The 25,187-nt window shown below is 48.0% G+C and overlaps 13 protein-coding genes across 13 annotated transcripts; 4 read left to right on the top strand and 9 right to left on the bottom strand.

Moving 5' to 3' along the window:
• Positions 1-412: 412 nt before the first annotated feature.
• F4813DRAFT_389157 (uncharacterized protein) lies at positions 413-1,196 on the bottom strand (the record flags this gene model as incomplete). The annotated part of the gene is made up of 3 exons (XM_049246786.1): positions 413-784; positions 834-1,124; positions 1,176-1,196. 3 exons carry the CDS (start codon positions 1,194-1,196, stop codon positions 413-415), a joined length of 684 nt encoding a protein of 227 aa, XP_049099857.1.
• A 285-nt stretch (positions 1,197-1,481) lies between these two features.
• F4813DRAFT_396061 (uncharacterized protein) lies at positions 1,482-2,399 on the bottom strand (the record flags this gene model as incomplete). The annotated part of the gene is made up of 1 exon (XM_049247782.1): positions 1,482-2,399. The coding sequence occupies one exon, from the start codon at positions 2,397-2,399 to the stop codon at positions 1,482-1,484; it is 918 nt and encodes a 305-aa protein (XP_049099856.1).
• A 306-nt stretch (positions 2,400-2,705) lies between these two features.
• On the bottom strand, positions 2,706-4,057 carry F4813DRAFT_358292 (phosphoglycerate mutase-like protein). Its single transcript, XM_049243218.1, has 3 exons — positions 3,747-4,057; positions 3,218-3,685; positions 2,706-3,051 (listed from the first exon to the last, which is right to left on the bottom strand). The coding sequence occupies exons 1-3, from the start codon at positions 3,817-3,819 to the stop codon at positions 2,891-2,893; spliced, it is 702 nt and encodes a 233-aa protein (XP_049099855.1). The 5' UTR covers positions 3,820-4,057; the 3' UTR covers positions 2,706-2,890.
• F4813DRAFT_358291 (TFIID-18kDa-domain-containing protein) lies at positions 4,058-5,821 on the bottom strand. Its single transcript, XM_049243217.1, has 2 exons — positions 4,237-5,821; positions 4,058-4,175 (listed from the first exon to the last, which is right to left on the bottom strand). Exon 1 carries the CDS (start codon positions 5,641-5,643, stop codon positions 4,681-4,683), a length of 963 nt encoding a protein of 320 aa, XP_049099854.1. The 5' UTR covers positions 5,644-5,821; the 3' UTR covers positions 4,058-4,175; positions 4,237-4,680.
• F4813DRAFT_358290 (leucine carboxyl methyltransferase) lies at positions 5,822-7,402 on the bottom strand. Its single transcript, XM_049243216.1, has 2 exons — positions 6,935-7,402; positions 5,822-6,882 (listed from the first exon to the last, which is right to left on the bottom strand). The coding sequence occupies exons 1-2, from the start codon at positions 7,188-7,190 to the stop codon at positions 6,080-6,082; spliced, it is 1,059 nt and encodes a 352-aa protein (XP_049099853.1). The 5' UTR covers positions 7,191-7,402; the 3' UTR covers positions 5,822-6,079.
• An 82-nt stretch (positions 7,403-7,484) lies between these two features.
• Positions 7,485-9,923, top strand: F4813DRAFT_358288 (uncharacterized protein). The gene is made up of 3 exons (XM_049243215.1): positions 7,485-7,716; positions 7,777-8,283; positions 8,343-9,923. The coding sequence occupies exons 2-3, from the start codon at positions 8,146-8,148 to the stop codon at positions 9,267-9,269; spliced, it is 1,065 nt and encodes a 354-aa protein (XP_049099852.1). The 5' UTR covers positions 7,485-7,716; positions 7,777-8,145; the 3' UTR covers positions 9,270-9,923.
• Positions 9,924-10,333: 410 nt separating this feature from the next.
• On the bottom strand, positions 10,334-12,050 carry F4813DRAFT_358286 (uncharacterized protein). The gene has a single exon (XM_049243214.1). The coding sequence runs from the start codon at positions 11,926-11,928 to the stop codon at positions 10,618-10,620; it is 1,311 nt and encodes a 436-aa protein (XP_049099851.1). The 5' UTR covers positions 11,929-12,050; the 3' UTR covers positions 10,334-10,617.
• On the top strand, positions 12,051-13,687 carry F4813DRAFT_358281 (NAD(P)-binding protein). Its single transcript, XM_049243213.1, has 3 exons — positions 12,051-12,992; positions 13,077-13,299; positions 13,411-13,687. The coding sequence occupies exons 1-3, from the start codon at positions 12,498-12,500 to the stop codon at positions 13,578-13,580; spliced, it is 888 nt and encodes a 295-aa protein (XP_049099850.1). The 5' UTR covers positions 12,051-12,497; the 3' UTR covers positions 13,581-13,687.
• On the bottom strand, positions 13,664-16,114 carry F4813DRAFT_63338 (cytochrome P450). Its single transcript, XM_049248716.1, has 2 exons — positions 15,242-16,114; positions 13,664-15,184 (listed from the first exon to the last, which is right to left on the bottom strand). The coding sequence occupies exons 1-2, from the start codon at positions 15,514-15,516 to the stop codon at positions 13,786-13,788; spliced, it is 1,674 nt and encodes a 557-aa protein (XP_049099849.1). The 5' UTR covers positions 15,517-16,114; the 3' UTR covers positions 13,664-13,785.
• A 1,325-nt stretch (positions 16,115-17,439) lies between these two features.
• F4813DRAFT_63297 (6-phosphogluconate dehydrogenase C-terminal domain-like protein) lies at positions 17,440-18,754 on the top strand. Its single transcript, XM_049248715.1, has 2 exons — positions 17,440-17,663; positions 17,766-18,754. The coding sequence occupies exons 1-2, from the start codon at positions 17,548-17,550 to the stop codon at positions 18,616-18,618; spliced, it is 969 nt and encodes a 322-aa protein (XP_049099848.1). The 5' UTR covers positions 17,440-17,547; the 3' UTR covers positions 18,619-18,754.
• On the bottom strand, positions 18,580-20,540 carry F4813DRAFT_63226 (RNA-binding domain-containing protein). The gene is made up of 8 exons (XM_049248714.1): positions 20,349-20,540; positions 20,191-20,277; positions 19,943-19,974; positions 19,852-19,886; positions 19,749-19,797; positions 19,630-19,696; positions 19,428-19,575; positions 18,580-19,366 (listed from the first exon to the last, which is right to left on the bottom strand). The coding sequence occupies exons 1-8, from the start codon at positions 20,385-20,387 to the stop codon at positions 18,891-18,893; spliced, it is 933 nt and encodes a 310-aa protein (XP_049099847.1). The 5' UTR covers positions 20,388-20,540; the 3' UTR covers positions 18,580-18,890.
• Positions 20,541-20,890: 350 nt separating this feature from the next.
• F4813DRAFT_396053 (uncharacterized protein) lies at positions 20,891-22,726 on the bottom strand (the record flags this gene model as incomplete). Its single annotated transcript, XM_049247781.1, has 3 exons — positions 22,369-22,726; positions 21,388-22,292; positions 20,891-21,336 (listed from the first exon to the last, which is right to left on the bottom strand). The coding sequence occupies exons 1-3, from the start codon at positions 22,449-22,451 to the stop codon at positions 20,891-20,893; spliced, it is 1,434 nt and encodes a 477-aa protein (XP_049099846.1). The 5' UTR covers positions 22,452-22,726.
• Positions 22,727-23,116: 390 nt separating this feature from the next.
• On the top strand, positions 23,117-25,052 carry F4813DRAFT_63203 (PLC-like phosphodiesterase). Its single transcript, XM_049248713.1, has one exon. It carries the CDS (start codon positions 23,216-23,218, stop codon positions 24,623-24,625), a length of 1,410 nt encoding a protein of 469 aa, XP_049099845.1. The 5' UTR covers positions 23,117-23,215; the 3' UTR covers positions 24,626-25,052.
• The last annotated feature ends 135 nt before the right edge of the window (positions 25,053-25,187 follow it).

The raw sequence follows: 25,187 nt of genomic DNA, 5'->3' as shown, positions 1-25,187 counted from the left end.
GAATATCCCAATAATAACGAAACATGAACTTTTCCATATTAACTGCTAGGGAATGGAGGGAAAATCAGAGTTCCAGGCCGTCAAATGTATACCCCCATACAATGCCGGGAGTAGAAAGACTGCCACCTTTAGGAGCCATGGAATGTGTCTATCGAGACTGGAAGCGTGGAAAGCCGCATCAATTATATTTTCACCAAGTGATAAGTTTATGCTGTCTTTAGACAGTAAACTATGGCCGTAACGTTCGCCCCCGGGATATATATATCTAGACAAGCCCATCCTTGCAGTCAGGTCTCCATGTACCATGGATTTCAGAAGATTATCTCGACGACTAGATAGGGTTGAGTTGCTGAGGATATCGGGACTCAATATGTCTAACGGTTTCTGAATTATAATATGTCACTATTGAGTTCTAGGCGAATGGATAACGCGGTCTCACCTCGAACCAACATATATACAATATGAAGGCACAAACAACATGTACCATGGTGTGAATCTCTAAAAGTGTCAACGGTAGACCGTATGATTTTCTAGAAATGCATTGTATAACCATCCATGCCACTTGCAAGACAACTAGGGCCTTCTTCAATGCGTCTGCTTTACTTCTGTCGTCGATACTCTCTCGTGATACGTAAAGGAACTCGTCTTTTTTAGAAAGAGAGATTACTGCTTCTGCTGATAGAGTCGCATTGATGTGATCTCCGTCGACAAAACCGCTGGTTGAAACCTGCAGGCCGCCCATGACAACGAAAAACCCATAATGAAGGTCAAATTCCGGACAGACCTACTCCTTAATAAGTTAGAAGTCCAGTGGGTCTTGGGTGAAGTCTGACATCTTCTACTTCCTCCTTCCTTCGTTCCCTCTCTTTATTGAGTTCTTTGACGAGCCATCTCGCCTTGAGGTATTGAGAGCATGCCATGGAAACTACTAATTCCGGTGCAAGAATTGCAATGATGACCCATTGGGCCTTCTGCCATAAGCGCTGCTTCCAGCCAGATTTGGTAGATACATCTAAGTGGAGCGAAGTGTAAATACACGCGGTAAGAGTCACGATACAACTCCATAAAATGGTGGAGGTGCTTCGAATATTCTGTGCCGAGACCCAAGGAGGTGCAGTTACGGTCTACAAGGCTGTCAAGTTGTTTTTGTGGTCTTCGAGTTCAATACGTATTACATCGGCGGAATTATCTGCCATGGTGATCTGACAGCTGTAAAATAGCGCGAGGAGGGAAAAGATGAGAGATAGCATGGCTACTTGAGGGAGTTGTGTACCTAAAGCAACACGATGCGGGAGGGTATTCAAGGAGTTCGAGGAGTCAGAAAAAAGCGCAGTCGACGTTCAATAATACGAGATTCATAACTGAACACATCAAGCTATTATACTATGTAAAGATATACGCTGTAATGAAGTACGTGTCTACCTTAAATGCACAAATGCCAAGTTTTTATGTGCGAAAGCCCTTCGGCTTCGAGTACCTCTTCATCTGAAATACGTGGGCGGAGGGTTGCTGCCATCCGGGTTATCCAGCCAGTCTCGCAGGAGAGAGATCTCACTCAACACCTCGTGTGAGCACTGGATCGCCACCTCCACACACCCGTCCGAATCGCGGCCGCGGATTTCCACGATATGTCCTACTATACGGAGAGTATAGTACGGCTGATTAGAGTGTGAGAAATTATACCGGTAACGGAAAGTCTCACAATGGTACGGCCCACTGTCCAGCCTCGCGAGCATCTCGTTCGTCATATTGTCCAACATCTCAGCGCTTGGTTGTCTAGCATACACCCACATGCCTTCATCCAGATAAACGAGGGCAGGATCGAATTGTGCGAATACCAGCCTAGAGCCTCGGTATGATGGGTCTATCGCTTTGCGGGGCAGGACTGTAAGGCGCCCCTTGATGACCTGATTGTGCCGGGTGCGAGCGAGGAGGGTTAGGCCATACTGCCTGTGGAGATCCCTGAGCATGATAGGGCGCATTGTGAATTCGTGTATCTGTTGCGTCGACGCAGGTATGCAGCCGAGTATCTTTGCTTGCCTAATTGCTTCTCTATCCGCTACGGCATCGCTAATGGCGACTAGGGTGTAATGGAGCCTCCGACTTGTATGCTGGACATACCCAACGCATGCACAGGTCTTATCTCTCGTGTCCATATACGGCTCTGCGTCTGCGGGCACAAACCGGTCGGAAGTCAGAAAATGCAGTGTGCCGACGTGATTCTCGACGATGCCGCCTGCGGTGAAGGAGTCGCAGCAAGCGGTCCTTCCCGATGAGGTCTTCTTGTGTAAGTGGATATGCCGCGGATTCGTCCAGACCACAAGACTGTCATCTTCTGAGGAGTACACTTTGATGATACCTGCGTAGGGGAGCGACACTGATGGGTTTTGTCTGGCCATGATCGTTTATACGTCGAGCTACAATCGCGGAGATGAAAAATCGAAAAGAAGGCGTTGCTATTCTAAGAAAGCCTCAAGGAAGGGTTGGAGCGATGGCAGGCATTTATAAGGTATATATTTCTCTAGGTAAATGCCATTGAATGATTGTCTTGGGCTGTGTCTGTGTTTTAGTCAATACTTACTGCTACTCACTTGACATATGATAAACTGTTCAGAGGAAATATGCTGCTTTCGTTGCTAGGATGGCTCATAATCATGAATAGGATATTTTGCAGAATGAGCTTCAACAAAGTCAGTACAGTAAAGGGGGAAAGGAGGGCTTGTTTACCACAATCTGAATTCAAAACTAGTGACTCATGTGGTGTAGCTCCTTATTGAAATCAGCAAAGTCATCTATATTCTATCATCTAATATGAATAACAAGTGAGTCTAAGTCAAAGTAGTACAGCTAACCATCTCAATTCTTCGTAGCTGTCTGATCGTTGAAGCCTCTATAGTCTACCTTCAGCTTGCTCAATTTCTAGCTCCGTGCTTGTCGGCCCGTAGCCACCAGCAGCTGCGACATTTTCCTTCTGGTATAGGAAGCACTCTTCGGTATCGACGTACTGCGGGTCGAACTCGAAGATTCGGACCTCGGCATTTTTCCAGGGATCTAATAAATAAAATCAGTAAATACTCGACGCAATCAATCAATAGGTAAAGTTGGTTAGTCATATCTTGGGAGTCAACTTCTCAAAGTGATATTCGCTAGGGAAACCCTGACTCCCGAGATAGACCTAAAAATGGGGAAATAATAACGCAAACTTCGCTCTACATACAATCACTCGGCCCCGTCCGCGGATGTGCCGTAATCCGCCTAAGAATATCGCCATGCGCAACAAGCACGATATTCCTCTCAGCCCGACCACGCAAGTACTGGCGAACCCAACGAGCGCGCGCCGTCAACGCCTCCTCGCTCGGGGCCCAGAAGCCCTTCTTGCTAGTCCAGTCCGGCGTTAGCGGCGTAAGATCAAACACCGCGAACTCGGGGTCCGCCTCGAGGACCTCTTTTGCCGAGCCCGTGTCGCACGGGAAGCCGTTGCATTCCTGCGCCTGAGGCAGGAGCACCACGTTTTTCAGCCCGCCTAGGCGCTCGACGGCTGGGCGCCAGCCGAGGTAGGTGGTTTGCAGGGTGCGCTGTAGGGGCGACGAGATGACTACGTCGGCCTCGTTTTGCAGGTCTGGGATTAGACGGGCTAGTGACGCGGCTTGTTTCTTGCCGAGAGGCGTAAGTGGCGCGTCGTGGACTTTGCGGAGATGTAAATCAGTTTTCGGACCCAGACGTGTCGTGTGAGGAGCGCGACTCACTGGTGTAGTCTAGATCGACGTTGTGCTCGGCCTGAGCGTGGCGGGTGAGGAAGAGACGGGAATTAGGCGCCATGACGTAGTTGGGAGTAAATAAATAAATAGGAAATATATGAATAAGGTATATATTTTAATCTTTAGTCTATCGTTATACGCAGCAGTCGGCTCTGTTATCTTTCCCTATGAAGTCTGAGGGAAAACAGGGATTTAAGGGAAATGAGGGGGGAAAAGGGATGAGAAGAGGGATGTAGTTGGATGAATGACGCCGCATTTTGCGGGACTTAAAACCGCGACGGAGCTCTGCCGGACCATCGATCTCCACTATATTAGCGATGGCGATGCCGGGCGCCGTAGCTTCCCGCCGTTGTCGGCGTAAGCCCAAAAGGGACCCATTCGAATTGTTGGAATGCATAATTAAATAAGATAGCACATCTGTAATTATAGGTGGGTTAGTTCGTCTCTGAATTGAAAGTAAAGAATAAATAGAGATTACCATATTTTCATAATTGATAATTGGGATTGTTCGTATTCCTATATGAGTACCTAAGTATATGTATATATGAATTATTAAATAGCTCTCTTATGTCACGGAACTAAAGGTGATATAGCCGATAGTTTTGTATAAAAAAAGATTTATTCCAAGTCTACCGAGTAATGATGATTTCACCGCCTATAATTCGTTAGAGAAAATTCGTTAGAGAAAAGCGTATGTTTGAATGCATTAAAAAAGCCGTAATAAATAAAAATAAATAAAAATCGGAGCTCCTAAAACGCCGTTTCTCCTGGGTATTCCTCACAAGGACTTTTCCGCTGTCGCTGGTCTTCCGTATTCGCTATTTATTAAACTCATAAATCCGTCAACTCTGATAACCCTAGGAAAGATTCGTACTAGGAGCGTAATTGGATTAACTGGATATTGCTCCCCTCCGTGAATCCATTAGAACAGCTTCAAGTTGGTTCTCTGCTGTAGGTTTGTCCCGTTTAGCATAGCCCGAGCTCTCTTCGGTCGGGTCTGGAGCCTCCGAAAAGCCTCTTGAACGTGGCGCGCTTCAACAGGGATCCTACCTTCGCTAGGTAGATCGAATAGTCCTTGGGTGAGCTTCCGCTTTTTGGTGCCCGGGTTATCGCCCCCGCTCCGTTCCTTCCATAAGTCTTCTTGCTCCTTGATCTTGAGCGCCTCCTCCGTGAGCGTCTGGACCATCTCAAAGGTCAAGAAACCCAGGATATCCACGATATCATCTGAGGGTTTACTGTCTGTTACGATACCAAAACCGGCCCACTCCCGAAATCGCTTGCCCTTCCGATATGTGAACGATGCCTGCCGATATTCTGACCATGTGACGTATTCCTCCCTAGTCATCGCCTTTGTCCGCTCGTCGGCTTTGCGCAGTCGTTGAAGCGTGATGTAATTCATCTCCTCTTCCTCCTCGTCTTCCTCCTCGTCGCGTTCCGGGACTTCCTGGCCATAGAACGAGGAAGGCTCCCAGGGGAGCTTAACTTTGGCCTTCTTGTTTTTCTTGGCGGCCTCTTCTACTGCGGGGCCACCAGGCATGACGGCTCCAGCAGGGTCGTCAGCAACACCTAAATCGGCTTCTCCTCCTTTGTCGTCAGAATCCTTAGCGCTCTTGCGAACATCCTTCCATGATAAGAATGTCCTAAGACGTGATACCTTAGGCGCATCGTCGCGGATTTGAAATATCAGGTCATTGATGGTGATAGATCGGGAGCCACGGCGCGTAGCCAGTTCAGTACAGCTTCGCAGCATTTCTATGACTTGCTGTCGAACAATCTCCTCGATTGTAGCAGTAGTCTCAATAGAAGGTTCTCCCGTCTCACCAGAGACGTACATCATCTGCTGGATCTCCTGCCTATACTTGTGCTGCTTGTTGTTGTCCGCCATTTTGACTGAAAGCGACGATAAGCAGTCGTAGCGTATATGTAGCTATCTCGATGGGCAAATAAAGAATTCTCAAATGAATATATTTGGGCCGCAATCTACTATGGCTTGACCTGCAGATGACGCAAGACATGCGATTATGTCTGCGGATGAATGTTGTTCTGTTGGGTAAAGTTGAAGTTGTTCAATGCATAAATGATGAGATGAGAGCTAACATTGAAATGCCGACTCAATCTGATAGGCTTCCTCTGATAGGCTCCCAAAGTTTAATAAGCCAAGCCACTAACCTTGAATAGTGGACGCTAAATGTGAATATGTACCTAGAACCTCAACTCTGGGGAAACTCAAAATTACACCATGTACGAAGTACATTCAAGTTATTTATCTTCAATGTAACCGCATTGTATCATTGCTCCCTATTAAGACTCATTCATATTCATCATAAGTCAGTTTCCCATCTTTCAAAACCAGTACCTCTCCAGCCCCAAGCCACGATGTAATGGTCCGCTAGAAGATTCCATTCTTCAACCTCATCTAGCCCTTCCAGACTATCAACCCTTTCTTTTTCTTCTTCCGTGACCCAATTCCGCCATATTTCTCTTATGGTCAAGCTTGTAGCGAGCTGGAATCCGGCGTCTTTTAACCGGGACTGCTGCTTAGCAGAGTCTTGATATGAGTCCAGCGTTGGCATATGTATTCTTCGCGCTGCCAAATTAGATACCATCTGCTTGCCGAAAGAATCATTAGGGTGAATTGGCTCATAGACGATGATGGCAAGATCTGGTATTTTTTCGGCGAAATACTTGATTACGCTTTGGGCCTCTGAAGTTTCTAAGTAGCATAGACAACATTCTGACACCAACAGTGTTGGGATATCTGTCCGGATGCCACTAAGAACTTCTGCGTCACTGCTGAGCAGGACTCTTAGATCCAGTCCGTGGCACCAATATTGACAACCATCCGGTAGACTTGAACTACTCCAGCCGTCCTTCTCATTCTGTGGGTTAGAGATGATGGACCTGAGCTGAGGGGTAGCATTCACGAGCTGTAGCTTCTTAGAAGCAATTGCAGGGAAGTCGATCTCATGATAGATAAGGCCAGCCTCGCTAGGGTGAGAAAAGAGTTTAAAACACCTTGTATCTGTGCCCGCACCGAGTGAGATAATTTGTCGTTCTTGCGTTGCGGTGCTCGACAAGAAGGAAGATATCAGTCGATCCAATGCAGCAGTCCGTGTATAAGTCCCTAACACAGCCTTAGCACTCGCTAGACCGGAAATGGCCTTCAGACTTCTTACCTCGATTTATAATAGGCAGTCTCCTAACAACGCCACCAACAGACTGGACGAAATATTGTGCGAAAGGGTCTTGTAGGTAACCCAGATCAACAGCGCTCATACGTGATACAGCAGCATCCGTATCTGTACCTTGAATGGCAGCATCGTGGCTGAGGCCGGTAGAATGTGAGTGACCCCCTCGTCCTCGGCCACGGCCACGGTGCCCTCCTCTTGAACCTCGAAGGGAGAGGAGATTTGGTATAGACGAGGCAGACATGTACAACAGTTTATCGTCGCTACACCTAATGCGTAGATAATAATAGATGCGACAGATTGATTCGGGTTTTGAGAACTTGCTGGTTGTGATGTAATGGCGCTAAAGGAAATTCCAGGACTGAAGAATCGGGACCTTATCGAATCAAACGCAATCCGTGGGTTCGGCTCTACTGCAACAGCCCCCCGCAGCAGATAAAATAGACGAGCTCGAATCCAATACGCGGCTTTTAGAAAAATTGGAAGCTAAGCGACGCGATAGGACATATGCGTGCCTACATAGGTACCTAGGTACCATGTAATATTGTACGTATATGCAATGTACTTCCCGTTAGAGGTGTGCTAGGCGTACCTTAGTACATAATGTAGCGAAGCAGTGAGGCAGTGCAGAGCCTAATACCTTACGATCTAAGCGGCTGTTGCCTAGACCGTGCTGTAAAGGATGCAAAAGTACCTGCACTACTTAGCGATAGGCACGTAAGCAGCCCACTGTGCTGCCGGCGTTCCGAAGGTAACAGTTGTTACAAGCACTGTATGTATGTTACCTACCTATTTCTGGTTACCGCAAGATACTGTAATGAGGTACCTACCTTAGGTAATTAAACTATGGGCACATTTTTAGCACAATGCTCCTAGCACCCTGAGTCTCCAGGTAACAAACACTAACCCGGAGCCCATCATTTCTAACTGTGCGAATAATTATATATACTGTCGCCGCCGAATCCCGCCTTGAGATGCTCTCCTAGGACTTACATCTCTTACTCAACTCGTCAGGGAGCTTTCAGCCCTTTATTCTTTGTTTCATACACTTCCCCCTCTTCGTATACAACTTTCTACAATAGTTATTCTCGCTCCTTTCTTTGAACCATCTTCTATTTTATCAAATTTATAGTTTTTATCTTTTCTCTGGTCTCTGTTTTATCTTGTCTGCTCCAAGTACGAAGTACAGACAATCCAAAATGTATCGCGACATTGCGCACGCGGTTTACAAGCGGGGTGAATCCTCGATGGGAGGCTACGAGATGCCCGGTTGGGGTTGGGGTCTCATACTGCTCGATATCATAGTGTTCTTGCCTTTGTTTATGACGGTATGCCATCTGCAACACATCACTTGAGAAAAGTCAACCCGGCTAACGTGTTTCTTCAGGTCAATTACAGCCTCCAGCATGTATTCCCTACACTCGCCATCGTTGAGGATCCGTCCCCTCCGGCTTACGAGCCCGTCTCGCTAAACGATGACGCCCAATCCCTCGCCGAAGAGAATGCCCCCGTTGCCGATGAAGCTGCTCGTGGTGGTTCCCAGGCTCGCCTCATCACCTCGTCCGTCCGTTCAACCTACCGCACTCTAACTGCGATCAGCGGTTTCCGCTCTCTATTCCGCGGTCTTGCCTGCTACTTTGCCTTGACTTTGGCAGGCGGCGTCGTCTTCGGCATCCTATCTAGCACATTTGTGCCTTCTCTTATTGCCGCTCCGATTTCTGCCGTGGCTCTCGTACAGGTCTACACAGCATGGACACATATCGTCATCTCCGCGCCAAGCTCCAAGACTTTCTGGCAGCGCCTGCCTCCCTTCAAGAAGGCCTTCCAGGCTACTGCGCTCCCAGTCGTCATGTTCTACTTTGCCAAGGAGCTCTCTACATTTGTCCCGAAGATGCTTGCGTACGGCATGTCCATGAACTTGCCCGACCCCAAGCAACCCGGTGTTATTCCCGAAGGCGACAAGAACGACATCTGGAAGGCGGTCCTAGTTCTTCTCCTAGCCCTTGTCATGAACATCTTCCTCGTCATCCCTACCCAAGTCATCCTTACCCGTGTCCAGGCTTCCCTTCTTCCCGATGAGGACGACACCATCGTCCCTTTCGACCGTTCGTTCCAGGGCAAGGTGGAGCCTGCTATCGTTGGCGGCAAGGGTTTCGTCACGATTAAGGATGCGTGGCAGTCGTTCCCTCGCGCCTCGTGGGTCCGACTTGTCAAGCTATACGTCAAGATCTTCGCAGCTGGCCTGGTGCTTGGTCTCCTTTGGATGGCTGTTGTCGTTCCTGAGATGATGCTTATCATGAGCCGCAGCAAGAAGATCGAGTAAGTCGATTCAATTAGCTAAATGGCTATATATACCACTACTTCGCGACTCGCTTTGGTGTTGATCTAGCCGGTCCTTCTGGCAGGTTTTTGTCTGCCAATTGTTAATGGCTTAGGAAAATGGTCGGTAGTTGAAGGGCTCAGGTCCGTGTTTCCGGGTAAAATGGGCAATGTATTGTATTATATACTATCCGCCAAACTTGGGTAGTGAACTATGAGATAACGAAAAGAGTTGGTCATATCTCGGGTTCAGTCGAACCGTCCATACACTAGAACAGTCTTTTCAATTATATTTTCTCAGTGAAGTCTAGTTACTTTTACGAGGCTCGGGTCAGAGCAGATAAGATATTCTTTACTGGTCTACATAGTAGTATTCATGGCAATGAGTGATACTTCAATTGGGACACCGTGATCTTCCGATCAGCTAATATTTTCATATGGGCAATTATGTATTGAATACCAAGTAGTAAGGCTACCTTACCTGATAACAGTCGAGATGATTAGGTAGTTTTTAGATGGTCATAGAAAAATCATTGGAAATTAAAGAGGCCGGATTTATTCAAGCTTGAGAATTGAAGCCAAGTGTCTTTTGACAGATACTTGGTACCTTTTGCCAAGCAATTTCCAAGTTGCCTTCTATGCATGTGTTGAAGAGCCGCAGAATAATGATTGGCTAAAAGATCATCACAATCCACGCTAGCGTACGCTCAGGTTGTTTGATGCACAATGTCTGTTTTGATGAACAATTGCTTAACCTAGGTTAAAGCTTTAAAGCTCTGACGTAGGTACATAACGTAACAAATAAAAATACCAAGTCTTTGTCCGATAAGCTCAAGCTATGACCTGATTTAAAGTTTACATCGTCATACCTACATAGTGACTTCCAGCTTTGTGTGGGACTTTGTGGCTGTTGCCTTAGTGAATTCTGCCGCTTTTACTGATTCTCAGGCAACCCTGACCGCCCTAAGAAAGGTATAAATATCTGGCCTCCCCTCCCATTTTCTAAGAATCTTTTTCTCTTTTCTTCTTCATACTTACCTTGTCCGAAGAGTCCTTGCTCAAGCATAAGGATTCTTAAGGGGAAAGACCTGCATTGCACATCGCGGAGTCGACCCTCTTCTATTATCCCTCGTGGATCGTAGTGGGCGCAATTTTTGTTCTCCTCTTTGCGAAAAGAAAATACGTTTTCATTGTGAGCGGTGCCTTGTTGCATCGCCATGAAGAAGATGCCATTTTTAGTGTCCAAGATATTAACATCACCTGTTTAGTACACTGACATTTTCCACTATGCTTTCTATCTACTATACTATAGCCTATGCCTCGTACACTATTATCTAAGGGGTATTAGCTCGCTAGATTATCTCTAACAGCGGTTGTTGTTTTTGCCTTTTCGAGTCCTCAATCCATTTCTCTATCCTCTCCGTACCGTATCTTAGCTCTACGATTAACAAGCTAAACTCATCGAGATCCTCGGGCTTTGTCTCGTAGAGTAGCTTCTCCGTCCGCTGTGTAGAGATGAGCACGGTATCAATTTCACGACAAGCCTTAGACCAGGCAAACGCCGACGTCGCATCCCACAGGCGGCCATGCATCGTGTTGGGTACGCGTCCCGGACACCCGCTCCACCCACGCTTCATGTAGAGATATGTCTCCTGAAGGTAGTTGGCGACGAGCCACGTGCGCCGCGTGCTCTCGACCAGGATCCAAGCCTTCCAGAGGATGGCATCCTCGGAATTAGCTGCGGTAGGATAGGACGCTGCAATGTTAGCGAGGAAGCGTGCCGGCTGCGTTAAGCTGTTCTTTGTGCTGTCGAGGAGCTGTTGCGTCCAGAGGAAGAGAGTGGGAATCAGCGCCTCGGCTTGGGCTCTCATGCATATATCGCCGTCGAGAAGTCGAATAGCCTGGTACGTTAGTAGCGACTGGACTCGGCATATGTGATTAAATGTGTCCATTCCCTCACCCGACCTTAGCGAGGCCTCGAAGGTTTGATCCTCCAGCAGTTGCGTAACGCGGTCCTCCAGTACGCGGGCCATCGTGGCCCTCGTGTCAGCATTGCTGCACGTTGTCATATGATATAGAGCAATAGCTGAATGCGCGTCTTGCACGCACCGCGGCATTTTCTCGCGGTATAACTGGTGGTGATGCAGCGGGCTGCTGCCGTCCGTTACCCACCGCCGCAGCCAATCCTGAACGCTATCGATGAAACGTTGGAGCATACGATCCTGAGTAAGCACGGGCTGTTTAAGCGGAGATAAAGAATGATCTGCGACCCATGACTCTGGCGCCAGAAACCATAGACCTGCTGAAACGTCTGATGGACTGTTGCCTATTGGGTGCTGTGAATGGTATGTTGTTGCTCGCGGAATCAGATCTTCAGCTAAGTCTGATAGCGTCAGCTGTAGCGGATAGAAGTTCATGTCGTTATTCCCTATCCTGTCGATATCATGACAAATCATAGGAAGCGGGTTTGCGGAACTCCCGGTAGTTGCGGAAGGTATTGCGGCGGCTTCCGCATCTACATGGAGGTTGTCACGTTGTCGGGCCGGTGGATACACGCAAGGGATTCCTTTGGTTGCACAACGCCGACACGCCGGTACGGCTTTGGTACATTGCCGTTTGGATTTAGTGCAGCCGACGCAAGCTCTTCGCCATATAGAAGCCATAGTTAGCCGAATAGCGATTCATTCATTAGCAGCTTTCCCGTGTAAACCCATATATGTTAAACCAAAAGACCCTCCCGAACATCTGACATAAGTACGATGATAAAGAAATCCAAGAAGGCGTCAGCTTCATTTGTCAGCCCGCGGCGGCGGAGAAATGCGGATACAATTACCATCTACGGAAATATATTACGGACTTTGACCAATAGAAGTTGCGGAAAATAGGGGACTCCCTTTCCGCAACTGCCTTATTCCCACGGGAGGACGGGACACTGCCGACCCCGAGACCAAGTCGGCTTTGGAGGGATAGGGATATTCAATGTAGTATTCAGCATAACGATGACATTAGCCAATGCGACTTAACTCGGTCGAGAGTGTGTAAGTGGTGGCATTGAATTCAAAATACGCGTATATATAATAAGGTCACGTCCATCACATATATCCCTTACTTACATTTCAGCATTCAAGCCTTTGTCCAAACAAGTCGAAATAAAACAAAGCTTTGTATAATTCCATCGCTACCTAAAGCTAAACATACTTGTGCACTAAATTCAATTTTTGCAATCATCGACATGGATTCATTCATCAAGAAACTGACCAAGACTTACCACAGGAGTGTTTATCCAGTTATAACTCCCACCCGCCCCGAGCTGTCTCAGGCAGGAAAAACAGTTTTGATCACGGGCGGTTCGACGGGTATCGGGTACCATGTTGCCAAGTCCTTTGTGCAAGCCAAGGCAGATAAAGTCATCATCCTCGGCCGACGGGTAGACAAAGTCAAGGCCGCCGGCGAAGCTCTATCTGCAGAGAGTCAGGGCACTAAGGTGGCCGCTATCCCGTGCGATGTTGGTAGTGCTACAGCCGTCGCCGAGCTCTGGGGTCGCTTTGCTGGTGAGGGCACGCGCATCGATGTCCTAGTGCTCAATGCGGCGAACACGGGTATCGTAAAGCCTCTGATGGAACAAGGCTTGGCAGGCGTCTGGGAATCATATGACTTCAATGTGCGCACGCAGTTCGACATGACGGAGCGGTTTTATAAGCAGGATTTGGGCGCAGGTATTAAAAAGGTAAGGCAAATACATACCTACCTACCTTATATACCTCTCAAACCCGGTTTAGAGCACATCACGTTAACTTCAGGGGGGGAATAGTATCTCATACACGTGTCGACTGGCGCGGTCCATAACTTCGACGTCACGGCGGCAATGCCGACTTACTCCATGACCAAGCATGCAGGCGCGCTTACATTCCAACTCGTAGCACAGGAGATCCCTCCGGAGGATATGCAGGTCGTCGTTTTCCACCCTGGCGCCATCCTCACCGAGGCCGGGGAGAGGCTGGGCATGACTAAGGATTCACTGCCTTGGGAAGACCGTATGTCATGCCCGAACATATACTAACCCCTTCCCTTTTCCCCTATTCAAAGTGTCATAAGCAATATAAGATGCGCGACTGAATCGATATAACTAACCCGATGTATCACAGCCTCGCTCCCAGGTGGCTTCGCCGTCTGGGCGGCCACTCCCGAAGCCGAGTTCATCCACGGCCGGTTCGTATGGGCTCCATGGGACGTCGACGAGCTTAAGGCTGGAGAGCTAGGGAAACGTCTCAAGGAGGACCAAAACTTTTTGAAGTTTAACGTAAACGGTATCTAAGGGAGGCGGGAATGAACGAAAGGAGAATCAACCTTGTACTTTTATGACAAAATCTCAATTAAATCTCAATTAACTATTTTTTTTCGAGGCGATAAAACGATGATACGAGAGGAATCAATATGTAAAGCTGTATGTCATAATACGTAACTAATCTAAACATCGAATCATACATTAGCGATCATGTCCAGAGCGCACCATATACACATCACCATCCATCCACAATCGTAGTATAGACATGCATCCCTCTAACCGGTCTAGCAGTGATGCCGCCCCTGATTTCTACATTCCTCTCGTCCTCCTCCTCCTTATTCTTCAGCGAGAACTCAAACCGACCGACCCAAGACGCCAACAGGCACGCGAACTCGGCCTTTGCGAAGGACAGGCCGATGCAGCTCCTGGGCCCGTGGAGGAACGACATGAAAGCGTAGTTGCTTGTAGCACCGCCGCTGGCGGCTCTCTTGTCGTCGGGGCCCTTTGGCACCCACCGCTCCGGGTTGAACTCGTGCGCATCGGGTCCCCACATGCTTTTGTCGAAATTAGTCGCCCACGGTGATATAACAAGCATGGTTCCCTTGGGCACCTTTTGCCCTGCAAGCACAGTGTCTACGGCCGCCTCGCGGATCGTAAGCGGCACCGGGGAGTAGTAGCGCAGGATTTCGTTGCAGACGGCGTTTAGGTAAGGCATGTGGTCGATATCGAGACTGGTGACTTCTCGGTCCGAGTCGATCGGCGGTAGCTTCTCGCGGACTTCGGCACGGAGCCGCTTCTGGATTTCCGGGTTCTTAGCAAGCATGTATACACCCCACGTCATCGCAGTGGCTGTAGTTTCGTGGCCAGCGGCTAGGAAAGTCATCAACTGGTCCACAAGATTCTCTTCCGTGAAACCGCCAGACTCCAAGGCGACCGAAAGTATGTCACGCTCCTTGAGCTCGTTGCGTGCCAACTTTTCCTTTTTTTCTCGAATCAGATCCCGACATATGCTTCTAATTTTCCTCGATGCTGCGTATACATTGGTGTTGCGTTGGAGAGGAAGCTTAGACAATACCCATTCCGGAATGAATAGTGCTAGAAGAGAGAGAATTTGGCCTTGCCTGGAAACCTTGAACACGCTTCGATACGTCTGATTGAGTTCATTTTCCGGATCTTGGATTGCACCAAAGTCTCTTCCGAGGCCTGAAGCTCCAATGATGTCTAGGGTCACGCGAGATGCCCAAACACTGACGTCCAAAACTCCAGTCTTCTTGGCCTTCTCGGGGTCTGCCACAGACGTCTCGTTCTGCGCATCGGCGATGATGCTGCTTGTCATAGCCTGAACACATTCGCGGCCCTTTTGCCAGAAGCTTGGGTAAAGCTCCTTGACGTGCCGGAATGCAAAGGCCGGCAGGAGGTTTCTACGTTGAAACTTGTGCTCGTCGCCCTCTGCTAGAAGTATACCTACGCCTAGAAGACGGCTGAGACCAAATCGAACATTTGATGGCTTCTGGAAATCATAACTTCGCGCCACTAAGAGGTCTGCTAGGGCTTTTGGCCCTGTTACGAGGAGACGTTCTGTGTTGAAAAGGAAACGATACCGGATGAGACCATCATTTGGAATATTGGTAACCCTTAGTAATGCATTAGCAGGATAGCACAGGAAGTCGATTGCATATAAAGGTACATACCACTCTCTCATAGGTATACCCGTCGGCTTCTCTCTTACTTCTTTAAATTGTCCGTTGATCCAAGAGCCGCCTGTCGGTCCTGGAAGGTGACGTAGCGGGGAAAAGTAAAAAGGGTAGAGGAATACATTCCAGATACCCACGAAGAAAGACTGTAAAATCCACGTGGCGACGAAAGTGCTAAGCAATTGTGATATGCTCCACGGTGGCCGACGAGACGTAATAAAGTAAGTCGAAATAAGAGATATAGCAGCGACAACCCGCCAAGGGAACGCCATCTTAGATATCGTGTATAATTAGAGATGGCGTGATTGAGGTTGCGATGACTGATTCTCGAAAAGTATAGAGTGCAATAATGTATATAAAGACGACCGTGACCTCAGGTCGCAGATCTCATTAAATGGGCGGATCAGGGGCGAGCCGAACTAAAAGCCATGCACTGCCGAAGCCGATCCTACGAACGTCCAAACGGCGGATAGAATAATAATTTATATTGGACGACGGGTTAAATAATAACAATAACAATAATAATAATAATAATAATAATAACTCGGTACCGCCGGCTTATATATCTTGAAAATGTCGTACGAAAGTCCTAATACTGACTAACAGGCCCTGAGCAAGTTGATTTTGGTAGTTGACGAAGAGCGTGTGGCTGATTAAATAGTTAAGACTTGCCCCCCCAAGCTACGAGGATTCGACGTCTACGCCGCTGGAAAAGTAATAGGAGTGCGGAGATTATAGAAATGACCGTGCTGCCTAGTATAGTTGTCGTGACCTCGTAACCTGAAGTGGAAAGTATCAAAAATTTCCGGAGCCGTGGAGCGGAGGTCTTCCTTATTTAACGTCGAGAGTTTGATTACTATGTACTGTAGACCGTCACTGCGGTAAGGATGGGATCTCAGATGATCTGGTGAAAACGGGGTGAAGCGAAGCCGAGACTGGCCGGCCCACCAAGAGGTAGAACTTGAAACTGTGGGTAAAGCTGCAGGGATTCTTCAAATTCTACTTGATGTTTTACAGACCAAGTTGGACAAAAACGTGTGGGAGTTTCTGATGATTGCCTGCCTAGAATTATTCCCAGAGGGGGACGCGTAAGGGTGCTTCATCATGTTTTGACTCGTGTCGTATCGCTTAATTACCAAGCCAAAGGCGAAGAAGCTCACTCACGAGTCGGGCAAATTCTTGGGAGTTGAGCAATACGCAGCCGGGGACATTTGAGTGATTAAGAGACCGGAGAAGGGCTGAAAGCTTGATAGGTGGTACATGTAGATGCAGATAGCTACCTCTGTCATGATGACTTGAATACTTCATTAGGCTAGGCCGCCGAGGTACATTAGAAAAGCTTCCACATAAGGCTTTTTAGTCGGTTGCTACGGAGAGAATGATATGCGGATAGGCCGACCCGGTGTAATTGAAGACGAAGTCCATTCTCTATTCGGATAGATTCTACGATGTCATTACCGTATAGCTAACTAACCCTCTAGACCCCGCCGACCGCGATATGTCGGTAAGGATGTTTGGAGATGGGAATTATTACGATTGGTTAACCGTTTATAGATATCTGGATGGTAACTAATACTATGTATTATGTTTGGGTAGGAGGATGAGGGTGGTATTCTAATAACTTGTGGCATCCGAATAATACTACTTCACTTACACTAGGACTTACACTAGGTAGGTGGTAGGTAACAAAATCAACAGGGATCTATCAAATACTAATTATTAACGATTTTATTGGCTCAGCATCATCATCTCAGTATATGTAGATCCTCCATACAAAAGTTACAAGGAGTAGTTAGTTAGTTAGTAGGTAGGTAGTTATTAAACAAACAACAACCTTAGCTGACATAGCATAACTTGGGTTAGGTTAGGTAGTTAATATCAACACAACTAATGCTATATAACTACTCCATAGCCATCTAATTCATATTCTCAAGTCTGTAATACTCCAAACGGCCGGGACAACCTCTACCGACATTATATCGTATGCGCCCAACCGCGACAATTGTAACCTAGAGGAATCTGTTTTCTCCAAGCTTATTGGGCGACATAGCAGAACAATGGCGCGAGCCCCCCGACAAACAAACATTCATGCGGGAAGCTCGTCATCGCACTAACGTACAACAACAGCCTAACATAGGTTAGATACATCATCAATCACATAGGTTACACAGGTAACGTGTGCAGCAAACTGAAAACATTGCAAGTTGGGTATCTAAGTTAAACATCTTCACGATACTTTGAATCCTATACGTAGGTAGGTAGGTAACTTAGGTATATAACAACCCTTCAACTCGCGGGCAAGGATGTCGTCTCCAATAGCCAAGATCGGCATAATCTCGATCGGAGACATGGGTGTCGGCATCGCCAAGCTGCTCATCGCCAATGGATTCTCAGTAGCGACCAACGTCAAAGGTCGAAGGTCAGTTTACCTTACCTTACCTTGCCTTCCCTACCTTGCCACCCCTCCCCCCCCCTCTCTCCCAAGCCTGCCCCATACTTAAAAATATATATATCACAACAGCAACGACACCCTCGACCGCGCCAAGAGCGCCCAGATCGAGCTCCTCAACTCAGACGAGGCCCTGGCCCAGCAATGCCCCGTGATCCTATCCGTCGTGCCCCCCCGCGACGCCGTCGCCACCGCCCAGCGCATCGTGGACGCCGTCTCGGGGCCCCTGCGCCGCGCCGCCGATAACCCGCTGTACTTCGCCGACCTGAACGCCGTGGCGCCGTCCAGCATAAAGCGCATTGCCGCCCTCTTCGACCCGCGGCTCTGCGTGCGGTTCATCGACGGGTCCATCCTGGGCCTGCCGCCCGCGCCGCCCAAGAGCACCGCCAGCAGCGCCGAATGGACTCTTCCCCGGATCCCAACGTCCGGCCCGCACCAGCTCTCCGAGATCCCGGGCTTCGGACCCAAGCTCGCGGCCACGCTCAACACGCGCCACATCTCGCCCGAGATCGGCGCCGCGAGCGGCCTGAAAATGTGCTTCGCGAGCTTCAGCAAGGGTTTTACATCCCTCGCCATCCAGTCCTTCGCCACGGCGCACCGGCTGGGCGTGCTGTCCGACCTGCAAGGGGAGCTGCAGGCAGTGCTGCCTCGGCACTACGAGCTAGCGGAGAAAGGGGTAGTAGGCATGGCGCCGAAGGCGTATCGCTGGGTAACTGAGATGGAGGAGATCGCGCACACGCTGTCCGAAGAAGGCGGGTTCGCGCCAGACTCGTTCCTCGGCGCGGCGAAGGTGTATCGGACTGTGGCGGATGATACCGTATTAGGGCAGGAGAAGATTGGGAAGCGGAAGAGGGGCACGACGGTGGAGGATGTAGCGGCGGCGGTGGCGGAAGGGCTGCAGACGAAGAGGAAGAAGAACGATTAAGGCATGTAGAAGGATAGGCGCGATGGCATTTACTGAGAGTCATGCCACAACTTAGAGAGCCGAACAGAACATGCTTATTTAGATAATTTAGAGGTACAATAAGAAAGCCCTATAAGACCCCCCAATACAAATAAGGAGGACAAAAATCACAACAGTTATGGTTAAGTACATTATATAACCCGCAACGCAGAACACTCTCATTTCTCTAGCCGGTTGGGATGAGCTACATATAGCATGTATACAAATATGAGGGATGTTTCTTTAGGAACCGATTATTCGATCATATCCACATCATCAATAGCCGAGACAATGGCGCCAGCCGTCTCGGCCGCTGGAGCTGTGTCGTTACTGCCGCTCGGGTTGAAATAATCAGCCATCTCGGCGTCAAGTTCCTCCTGTGTCTTCTTTGGACGTCCATCTCGGCCAGCCCGCTCTCGCCCGTTTGGTGTACCGCCACCTTCACGCCCTTCACGTCCCTCGCGACCCCCTCGTCCTTCACGTCCTTCACGTTGTGCTCCAGGTCGTCTCCCACCACCGCCACCACGTCGGCGAGGGAGAGGGCTACGGGATCGACTACCACCACCTGGCACGTAGCGATCGACACCCCGATCTCTCTCAGAATACCGTCTAGGCGAGAGAGAGCGCGGGCGGGTGATACTCTCGGCCAATGATCGACCAGGCATGTGCGCAGTGTCGAAGGGGTTACGCCGGGGTGCCGAGGACACGACTGACAAACGGATAGGCTGACCTGTATGATATTAGTCAATCTTCAATATTTTTTTTTTACCAGTGTGATTTTTTCTTCTTACCCTTGGCATTGGCATTATCGTACTGCTTAATTGCCTCCATCGCATCGTCGCGATTCTCGTACGTGATAAAGGCTGTGCCCTCGGAGCGTCCAGCACGGTCGTACAACAGCTCCAGCTTGACTACTGGTCCGATCTTGTTGAACAACCCCTAGAACCACGTTAATATAACCCCTCAATCAGCTAGTCATAGTATTTCCCTTACGTCGAGATCGTCTTCGGTGAGCTCGTAGTGCAAATTCTCTACCTTGACCTTGGTTCCGCGAGTCTCCCTAACATTGATATTAGAATATTGCTTTCTTGAACATAAGGGCTTGCACTAACTGGAATCGATCTGGAGAACGTTGTCTCGGGTGTCGCGGGCGATTACGAGCTGAGAAATCGTTAATCCTCGTGGTTCGAGGCTTGGGTTGAGAGCTCGACTTACAGCTAGGATCATCGAATTTATCGTGAACCCACTCCCTGCGTGTATATTAGTGCTTGCCGCCTATGTATGAAATATAGAGTAGTGTACTTACGAATCCAGGTTTCTCGAATCATCTCTGGTTGACTGTCTCGTAGAACGAGATTGCTAGTTAGCTGCTGTCACTGAACGAATATACCATCACCGATCGAAGACCGTGACATTAAGCGCAAGTCGATGGCATTGCGGGAGGCTCGAGATAGGGAGGTGGGTGGTCGAGAAGGGAGAGGAAGAAGAATCCACCTATAATAGAATACTAGTTAGCTCAACAGATATTTTATATATAGGTGTTTGGTATGTTACCTTTCTTACGCCGTCGCGGGGATAAGAGTCGCGCTCTCGAGGCCGGCCTCCACCACCTCTACGAGGTCTGGAGCCTCTTTTTTTGTGCTGCACTTGAAGTTAGCAGGCTAGATTATAATTTACGGCATTGATGAATATAGCATTAATTTGATTCATACCTGAGACTCAGCAACGATCTCATCGAGACTGCGATCCATTGTAATGTTGTTGTAAAAATGGATGTTTTGGTAAACGTCAGCGACAAGTTGGACGCGGCTTTGCACTGAAGAATATAGGAAGTAGGTACATAAGGTAGGTACGTGTTAGGTGGTACCTACAGTGTTGTAGCGCTAGAGCTTTGACGTTGTTTTCTTACCGATAAGTGAGCTGGCTGGCTGGTGAGAAGCTAAGGTGGATAAGCTGCATACATCTAGCCTAATTGAGAAATAAATGACTACGTGCATTAGGCACTGTATGGATACTGTATGTCACCGCCAAATAGGGGCAAACTTTTACGAACTCGACGACTTTTACAACATTTTGGTAGGCCTACGAAGTACATTCTGCATGCTCCCAGGATAGCTTCCAATTGGCTTGTCGTAACAATACATACTCCAGTCCTTGAAACTACGCACACATGTTGTACAGTATCGTTATCCTTCTCTTTGTGTTAATTTAGCTCAGGATACTTCCTTCAGTTGCTATGTAGCAAAGCTTTTGCTCATAAGAGAAAAGAAGCCCGTGGAAGGTCGACTTTTGTAGTAAATGATTGAGGCTGCTCGGTGGTTTCGCTCGCATGAGGCAAATTAGTAGCCTTCAAGAAAATTCCAGTCTTCGATACTACCCCGAAGTGACCGTCGACGATATCGACTTTATCCGATAAGCTAGCGGAATCGGGTTCTTGGTCGCTATTTTGAACCACGCCGATGGCCGTTGTTGGTGTAATCTTCTGGCTTAGCTCAATCTCTTTCTCCGTCCAATGCGGCTCGATGCAGAACATGAGATATGAACCCGGTGTTACAAGGCCCTCAGATGAGTTAGGATTATTACGTTCATGGAATGCTCTTATGAACATCTCAACATCATCCTGGCCTGGTAACGAATAGCTTGTCTCTGGGTCGAGCGAGAGTAGTCCTTGTTTGAGGCCCCAGCCTCCTCCTCCACTAACTGTGTATTCGTTAGCTTGACTGTTCATCCTTAGACAAATTTGCCACGTACGAATTTTGTGCAATCGGCACCCAGAAGATGGTAGCTCGGAAAACACATTCATGGCCTCAAGCGACAGTTCCGCTTCCGACTGAGATGATTTAGCTTCGAAGACTTTTAGGCCGAGGAGGTTATGCTTTTCCACAACATCCGGAGGTATGACCCAACACCATACCCCGATAGGTCCGGGTAAGTATGATATATCTCGTCCAGACCTCGTGTCAAAAACTTTCGGTATTAAAGCCTCTAGCTCTTTTGATGCTGGTGTCGTAGATCCGTTGACTTCGACCTGTCGAACGATATTACCCAACCCAGCAACAATCTTCCGAGGGGGAGTCAATGGTAACAAAGGTAGGAATGGCCTTATATGACCCTCCGAAACAGCACGGAGACATATCCTCTGGTGTTGTTTCTCCTCTATATTAGTACGCCCTAGAGAACTCTCCTCATCACGTTGCCATCTGCTTGCAAATAAGGTGGATCGTCTCCCATTTTGGAAAATTGTATTTGCTAGTGGTAGTGTGATCTCGAGCGGCCTGGTATCCTTAGGTAGGGGATCTGATAGGAACGACACGGAAGACTCTCTATCCTGGCTGATATTTGATCCAACATCGTCGGTAGACCATATGCCAGGAAGAAAATCGTTCGAGCCATATAATATCGAGAGACCTGTCCGAGGCTCGCTGAATAGTCGTTCTGGAGTAAGTCCGTCTGTTACCGCACACAAAACATTGATGGGGGTTGAATTATCCTGTATGCCAATCTTCGATTTAAAGAGACTCCTAAGCACGTTGCGTACAAAGTTCTCGTCTTCCAACCAGGTTGCGAAGTCGCGGGAAGCAAAAATAGCTGCCCCATAACCGAAGTCTTCTGCACTCCGTATACCTGTAGACACCTTCGGCGAACCTACAGAATGGCTATTTAATCTACCTATGACCATTTGCTATATATATGTCAGTAAAGCCTTATAATTCCAGGATATATTAAACTAACTTTTGTAGCTTTTGTCGATAACGTGAGACTAATCTTTTCAGTGGTACAAGGTTGGCTTGCAAAGCTTCGTTTATATGAACCATGGTACCTAGTTATAAGACGGCAGTTAAATATACGAGGCCGCATATTGTTGAGACTCCCGGATCATCGCTCTTGACTGTCTCTTTGGTTAATATATGAGAGCTATAATAATTATTGTGTAAGTTGGATTGTCCGAACGATTGTATTCCCGCTATCCTGGAGGTTTGCATTGGCCAATCACATCCGATTGCACTCTATCCATACATTGTGGCTGATACATGTATCTCATAATATCTCATAATTCATCATACGTTAAGTACCTCTTATTAAACTATCCATCTCCTTCATCAGCTTCCTGAATACCTAGGTAACCCAGGTAACTTATGACATCAACTGAGGAATGTGTTATACGTACGTAGGAAGTCGACAATGGGTTTTTAAAGATGCTGCATTCTTTATTAAATGATAGGCGTTCAACGTTACCACAAACGTTTCAAGGATTTCCCTTTGGTATTTTGTGGCGCTGCTTTTACCAAGAAAAAAAAAGGAGGAAAAATAATAAACTTCAGCTGTGTTTTTATGAGATCCCCACTGCCTTAGGTACACTTGTCCAATTAGGGTCGAATTAGGGTGTCGTGGTCCCTTACACTTAGGTACCTACCTACCTACGCACGCCTATCGCAAATGCCTACATACGGACTGACGCTTAGCTGGAGCAATGGCCTTACATAAGTATTGATGCGCCTCGACAGCGTCGGCGCCGGCGCATCCTATCTAGCTCTACAACCGTCTTTTTGGAACCCCATTAATTCAATATTGTAATCCAATGGCAGATTTAACTATCCGTAACCTCACAATCACTCCGCTAGAGCTTAAGCTCGTGGAGCGGTTTGAAGGACAACCCTCATCCGGTCGTCATACCCCCGTCGGTAACATCACGAGCAAGATTACTGGTATTTTCAACTCTACATCCATTGCGTCTCATGTCCGCATCCAGGGCGAGGCTAAGGACCGCCGTGATGTTTCTATCACTATCGGATGCTTTGAGACCCGAGTTACGGATGTTCGCACGCCCGACCCGGGCCGAGAAGTCATTCGCTTGACTTTCGAGTCTGAAGGGCACCGATATCAAGTAGACGTGCCGAGTGCTTCACAGCGCAGCACGGTCATGACGAAGCTAGATGGTGCTCTCAACGAATACACAACTATCTACGTACAGGCCAGCAGTTGTCTTGCCATATTCAGCTCCACCAATCTTTCGAGTTGGATGCGCGAGTTGCGCGACGAATACCCTTTATCGGCTCTGTCCATACCGGGTACACACAACAGTCCGACTTGCCATGTCGCACTACCTTCAGTCCGATGCCAAGCGGTCAATGTGCGTGAACAGCTAGAGAACGGTGTGCGGTTCTTCGATATCCGCGTAAACGTCAGCACAGATTCTTCGGAACTGGCACTTGTGCATAGCGCGTTCCCTATCTCACTAACGGGGAGCAAATACTTTAAGGATATGCTAGATGTTATTTACTCCTTCTTAGACGCCAATCCGTCTGAGGCTCTTATTATGAGTGTGAAGCGCGAAGGTACTGGTAAAGGCACCGACCAGCAGCTGTCCAAGATCCTCAAGGAGCGGTTCTACGAGGATGGAAAACGATGGTACACAGAACCGCGCATTCCAAAGATTAGCGAAGTACGAGGTAAAATTGTGCTACTTAGGCGGCACCATAACGACCCAAGCCTGAATGGCGAATGGGGAGGTCGAGGATGGGCGCTCGACGGTAGTGTCTGGCCGGACAACTGTGAAAATGGACTACTCGGAAGTGGCATTGCTCGTATACAAGATTTTTACGAGGTTGACCAGAATAAGAACATTCAAGCCAAAATCGAATTCGCGCGAGAGCATCTTGAACGGGCAGCCGAGCCAGTGTGCCCCCTTCCAGGACGTGAAGGCTATAAGGAGAACGCACCGGCTCAGCCTTTCTACGTGAACTTTTTAAGTGCCAGCAATTTCTTCAATACTAACTGTTGGCCCGAGAAGATTGCGGCCAAGGCAAACCCAGCCATCATCGAGTATCTATGTTTACGACACGGGGCTGATGGCAAGGGGCCGAAAGGCCTGAAGGTGGGTGACGGGAGCACTGGTGTGGTCGTTACGGATTGGGTTGGTCAAGATGGCGACTGGGACCTCATAAGATGCATTGTCGGTTGGAACGCAAGATTGCAATTAAAACAATAATAGCCTTTGGTCTCAACCATACCCCCTCAGTGGCTTTCTTGGGTTTGACAACCGATGTGTTTTGAGAACCCAATCCACACTTGGGGAGAATACCTGGAGAATACCTATATATAGATAGAATAGAATAGACTTGGATATTAATTATTCGGATGTCATAGAGAGCTTACCTAATTATGGTAGTATAAATGAAATCGTCTATAATAACGAAACTTCTTTTCCTTTCTTCTTTTAATATTTGAGTTAGTAGGTCCGAAGCACTAAATTAACAATTAACAACCATTTTCTTTTAGCTTGGTCTGAAATAAAACGAGAATGATAATTCTTATCGTCGAGACGATATGCGTTATTTTATATCAAATTATATGAAATAGAGCCGAAATGGTAGAATAATCACTGAGAGGAAGCTTACCTATGATGTCCTGTAGCGTGAATTTCTGCGGTGTTACGATGTTACGGTGTTACGAAGTACAGCCCTAGAGAAGCATTTCGGAGGTTTCGGCCAATGCTTTTGCACATGCTAGCGCGATACGTCATATTGATACTTATACATACATACATACAT

This window comes from Daldinia decipiens, assembly GCF_022478715.1.
Source record: "Daldinia decipiens strain CBS 113046 unplaced genomic scaffold F4813scaffold_15, whole genome shotgun sequence".
Taxonomy (NCBI): domain Eukaryota; kingdom Fungi; phylum Ascomycota; class Sordariomycetes; order Xylariales; family Hypoxylaceae; genus Daldinia; species Daldinia decipiens.
The sequence above is the reverse complement of the archived record's forward strand: the minus strand, read 5'-3'. Positions and strand labels throughout refer to the sequence as shown.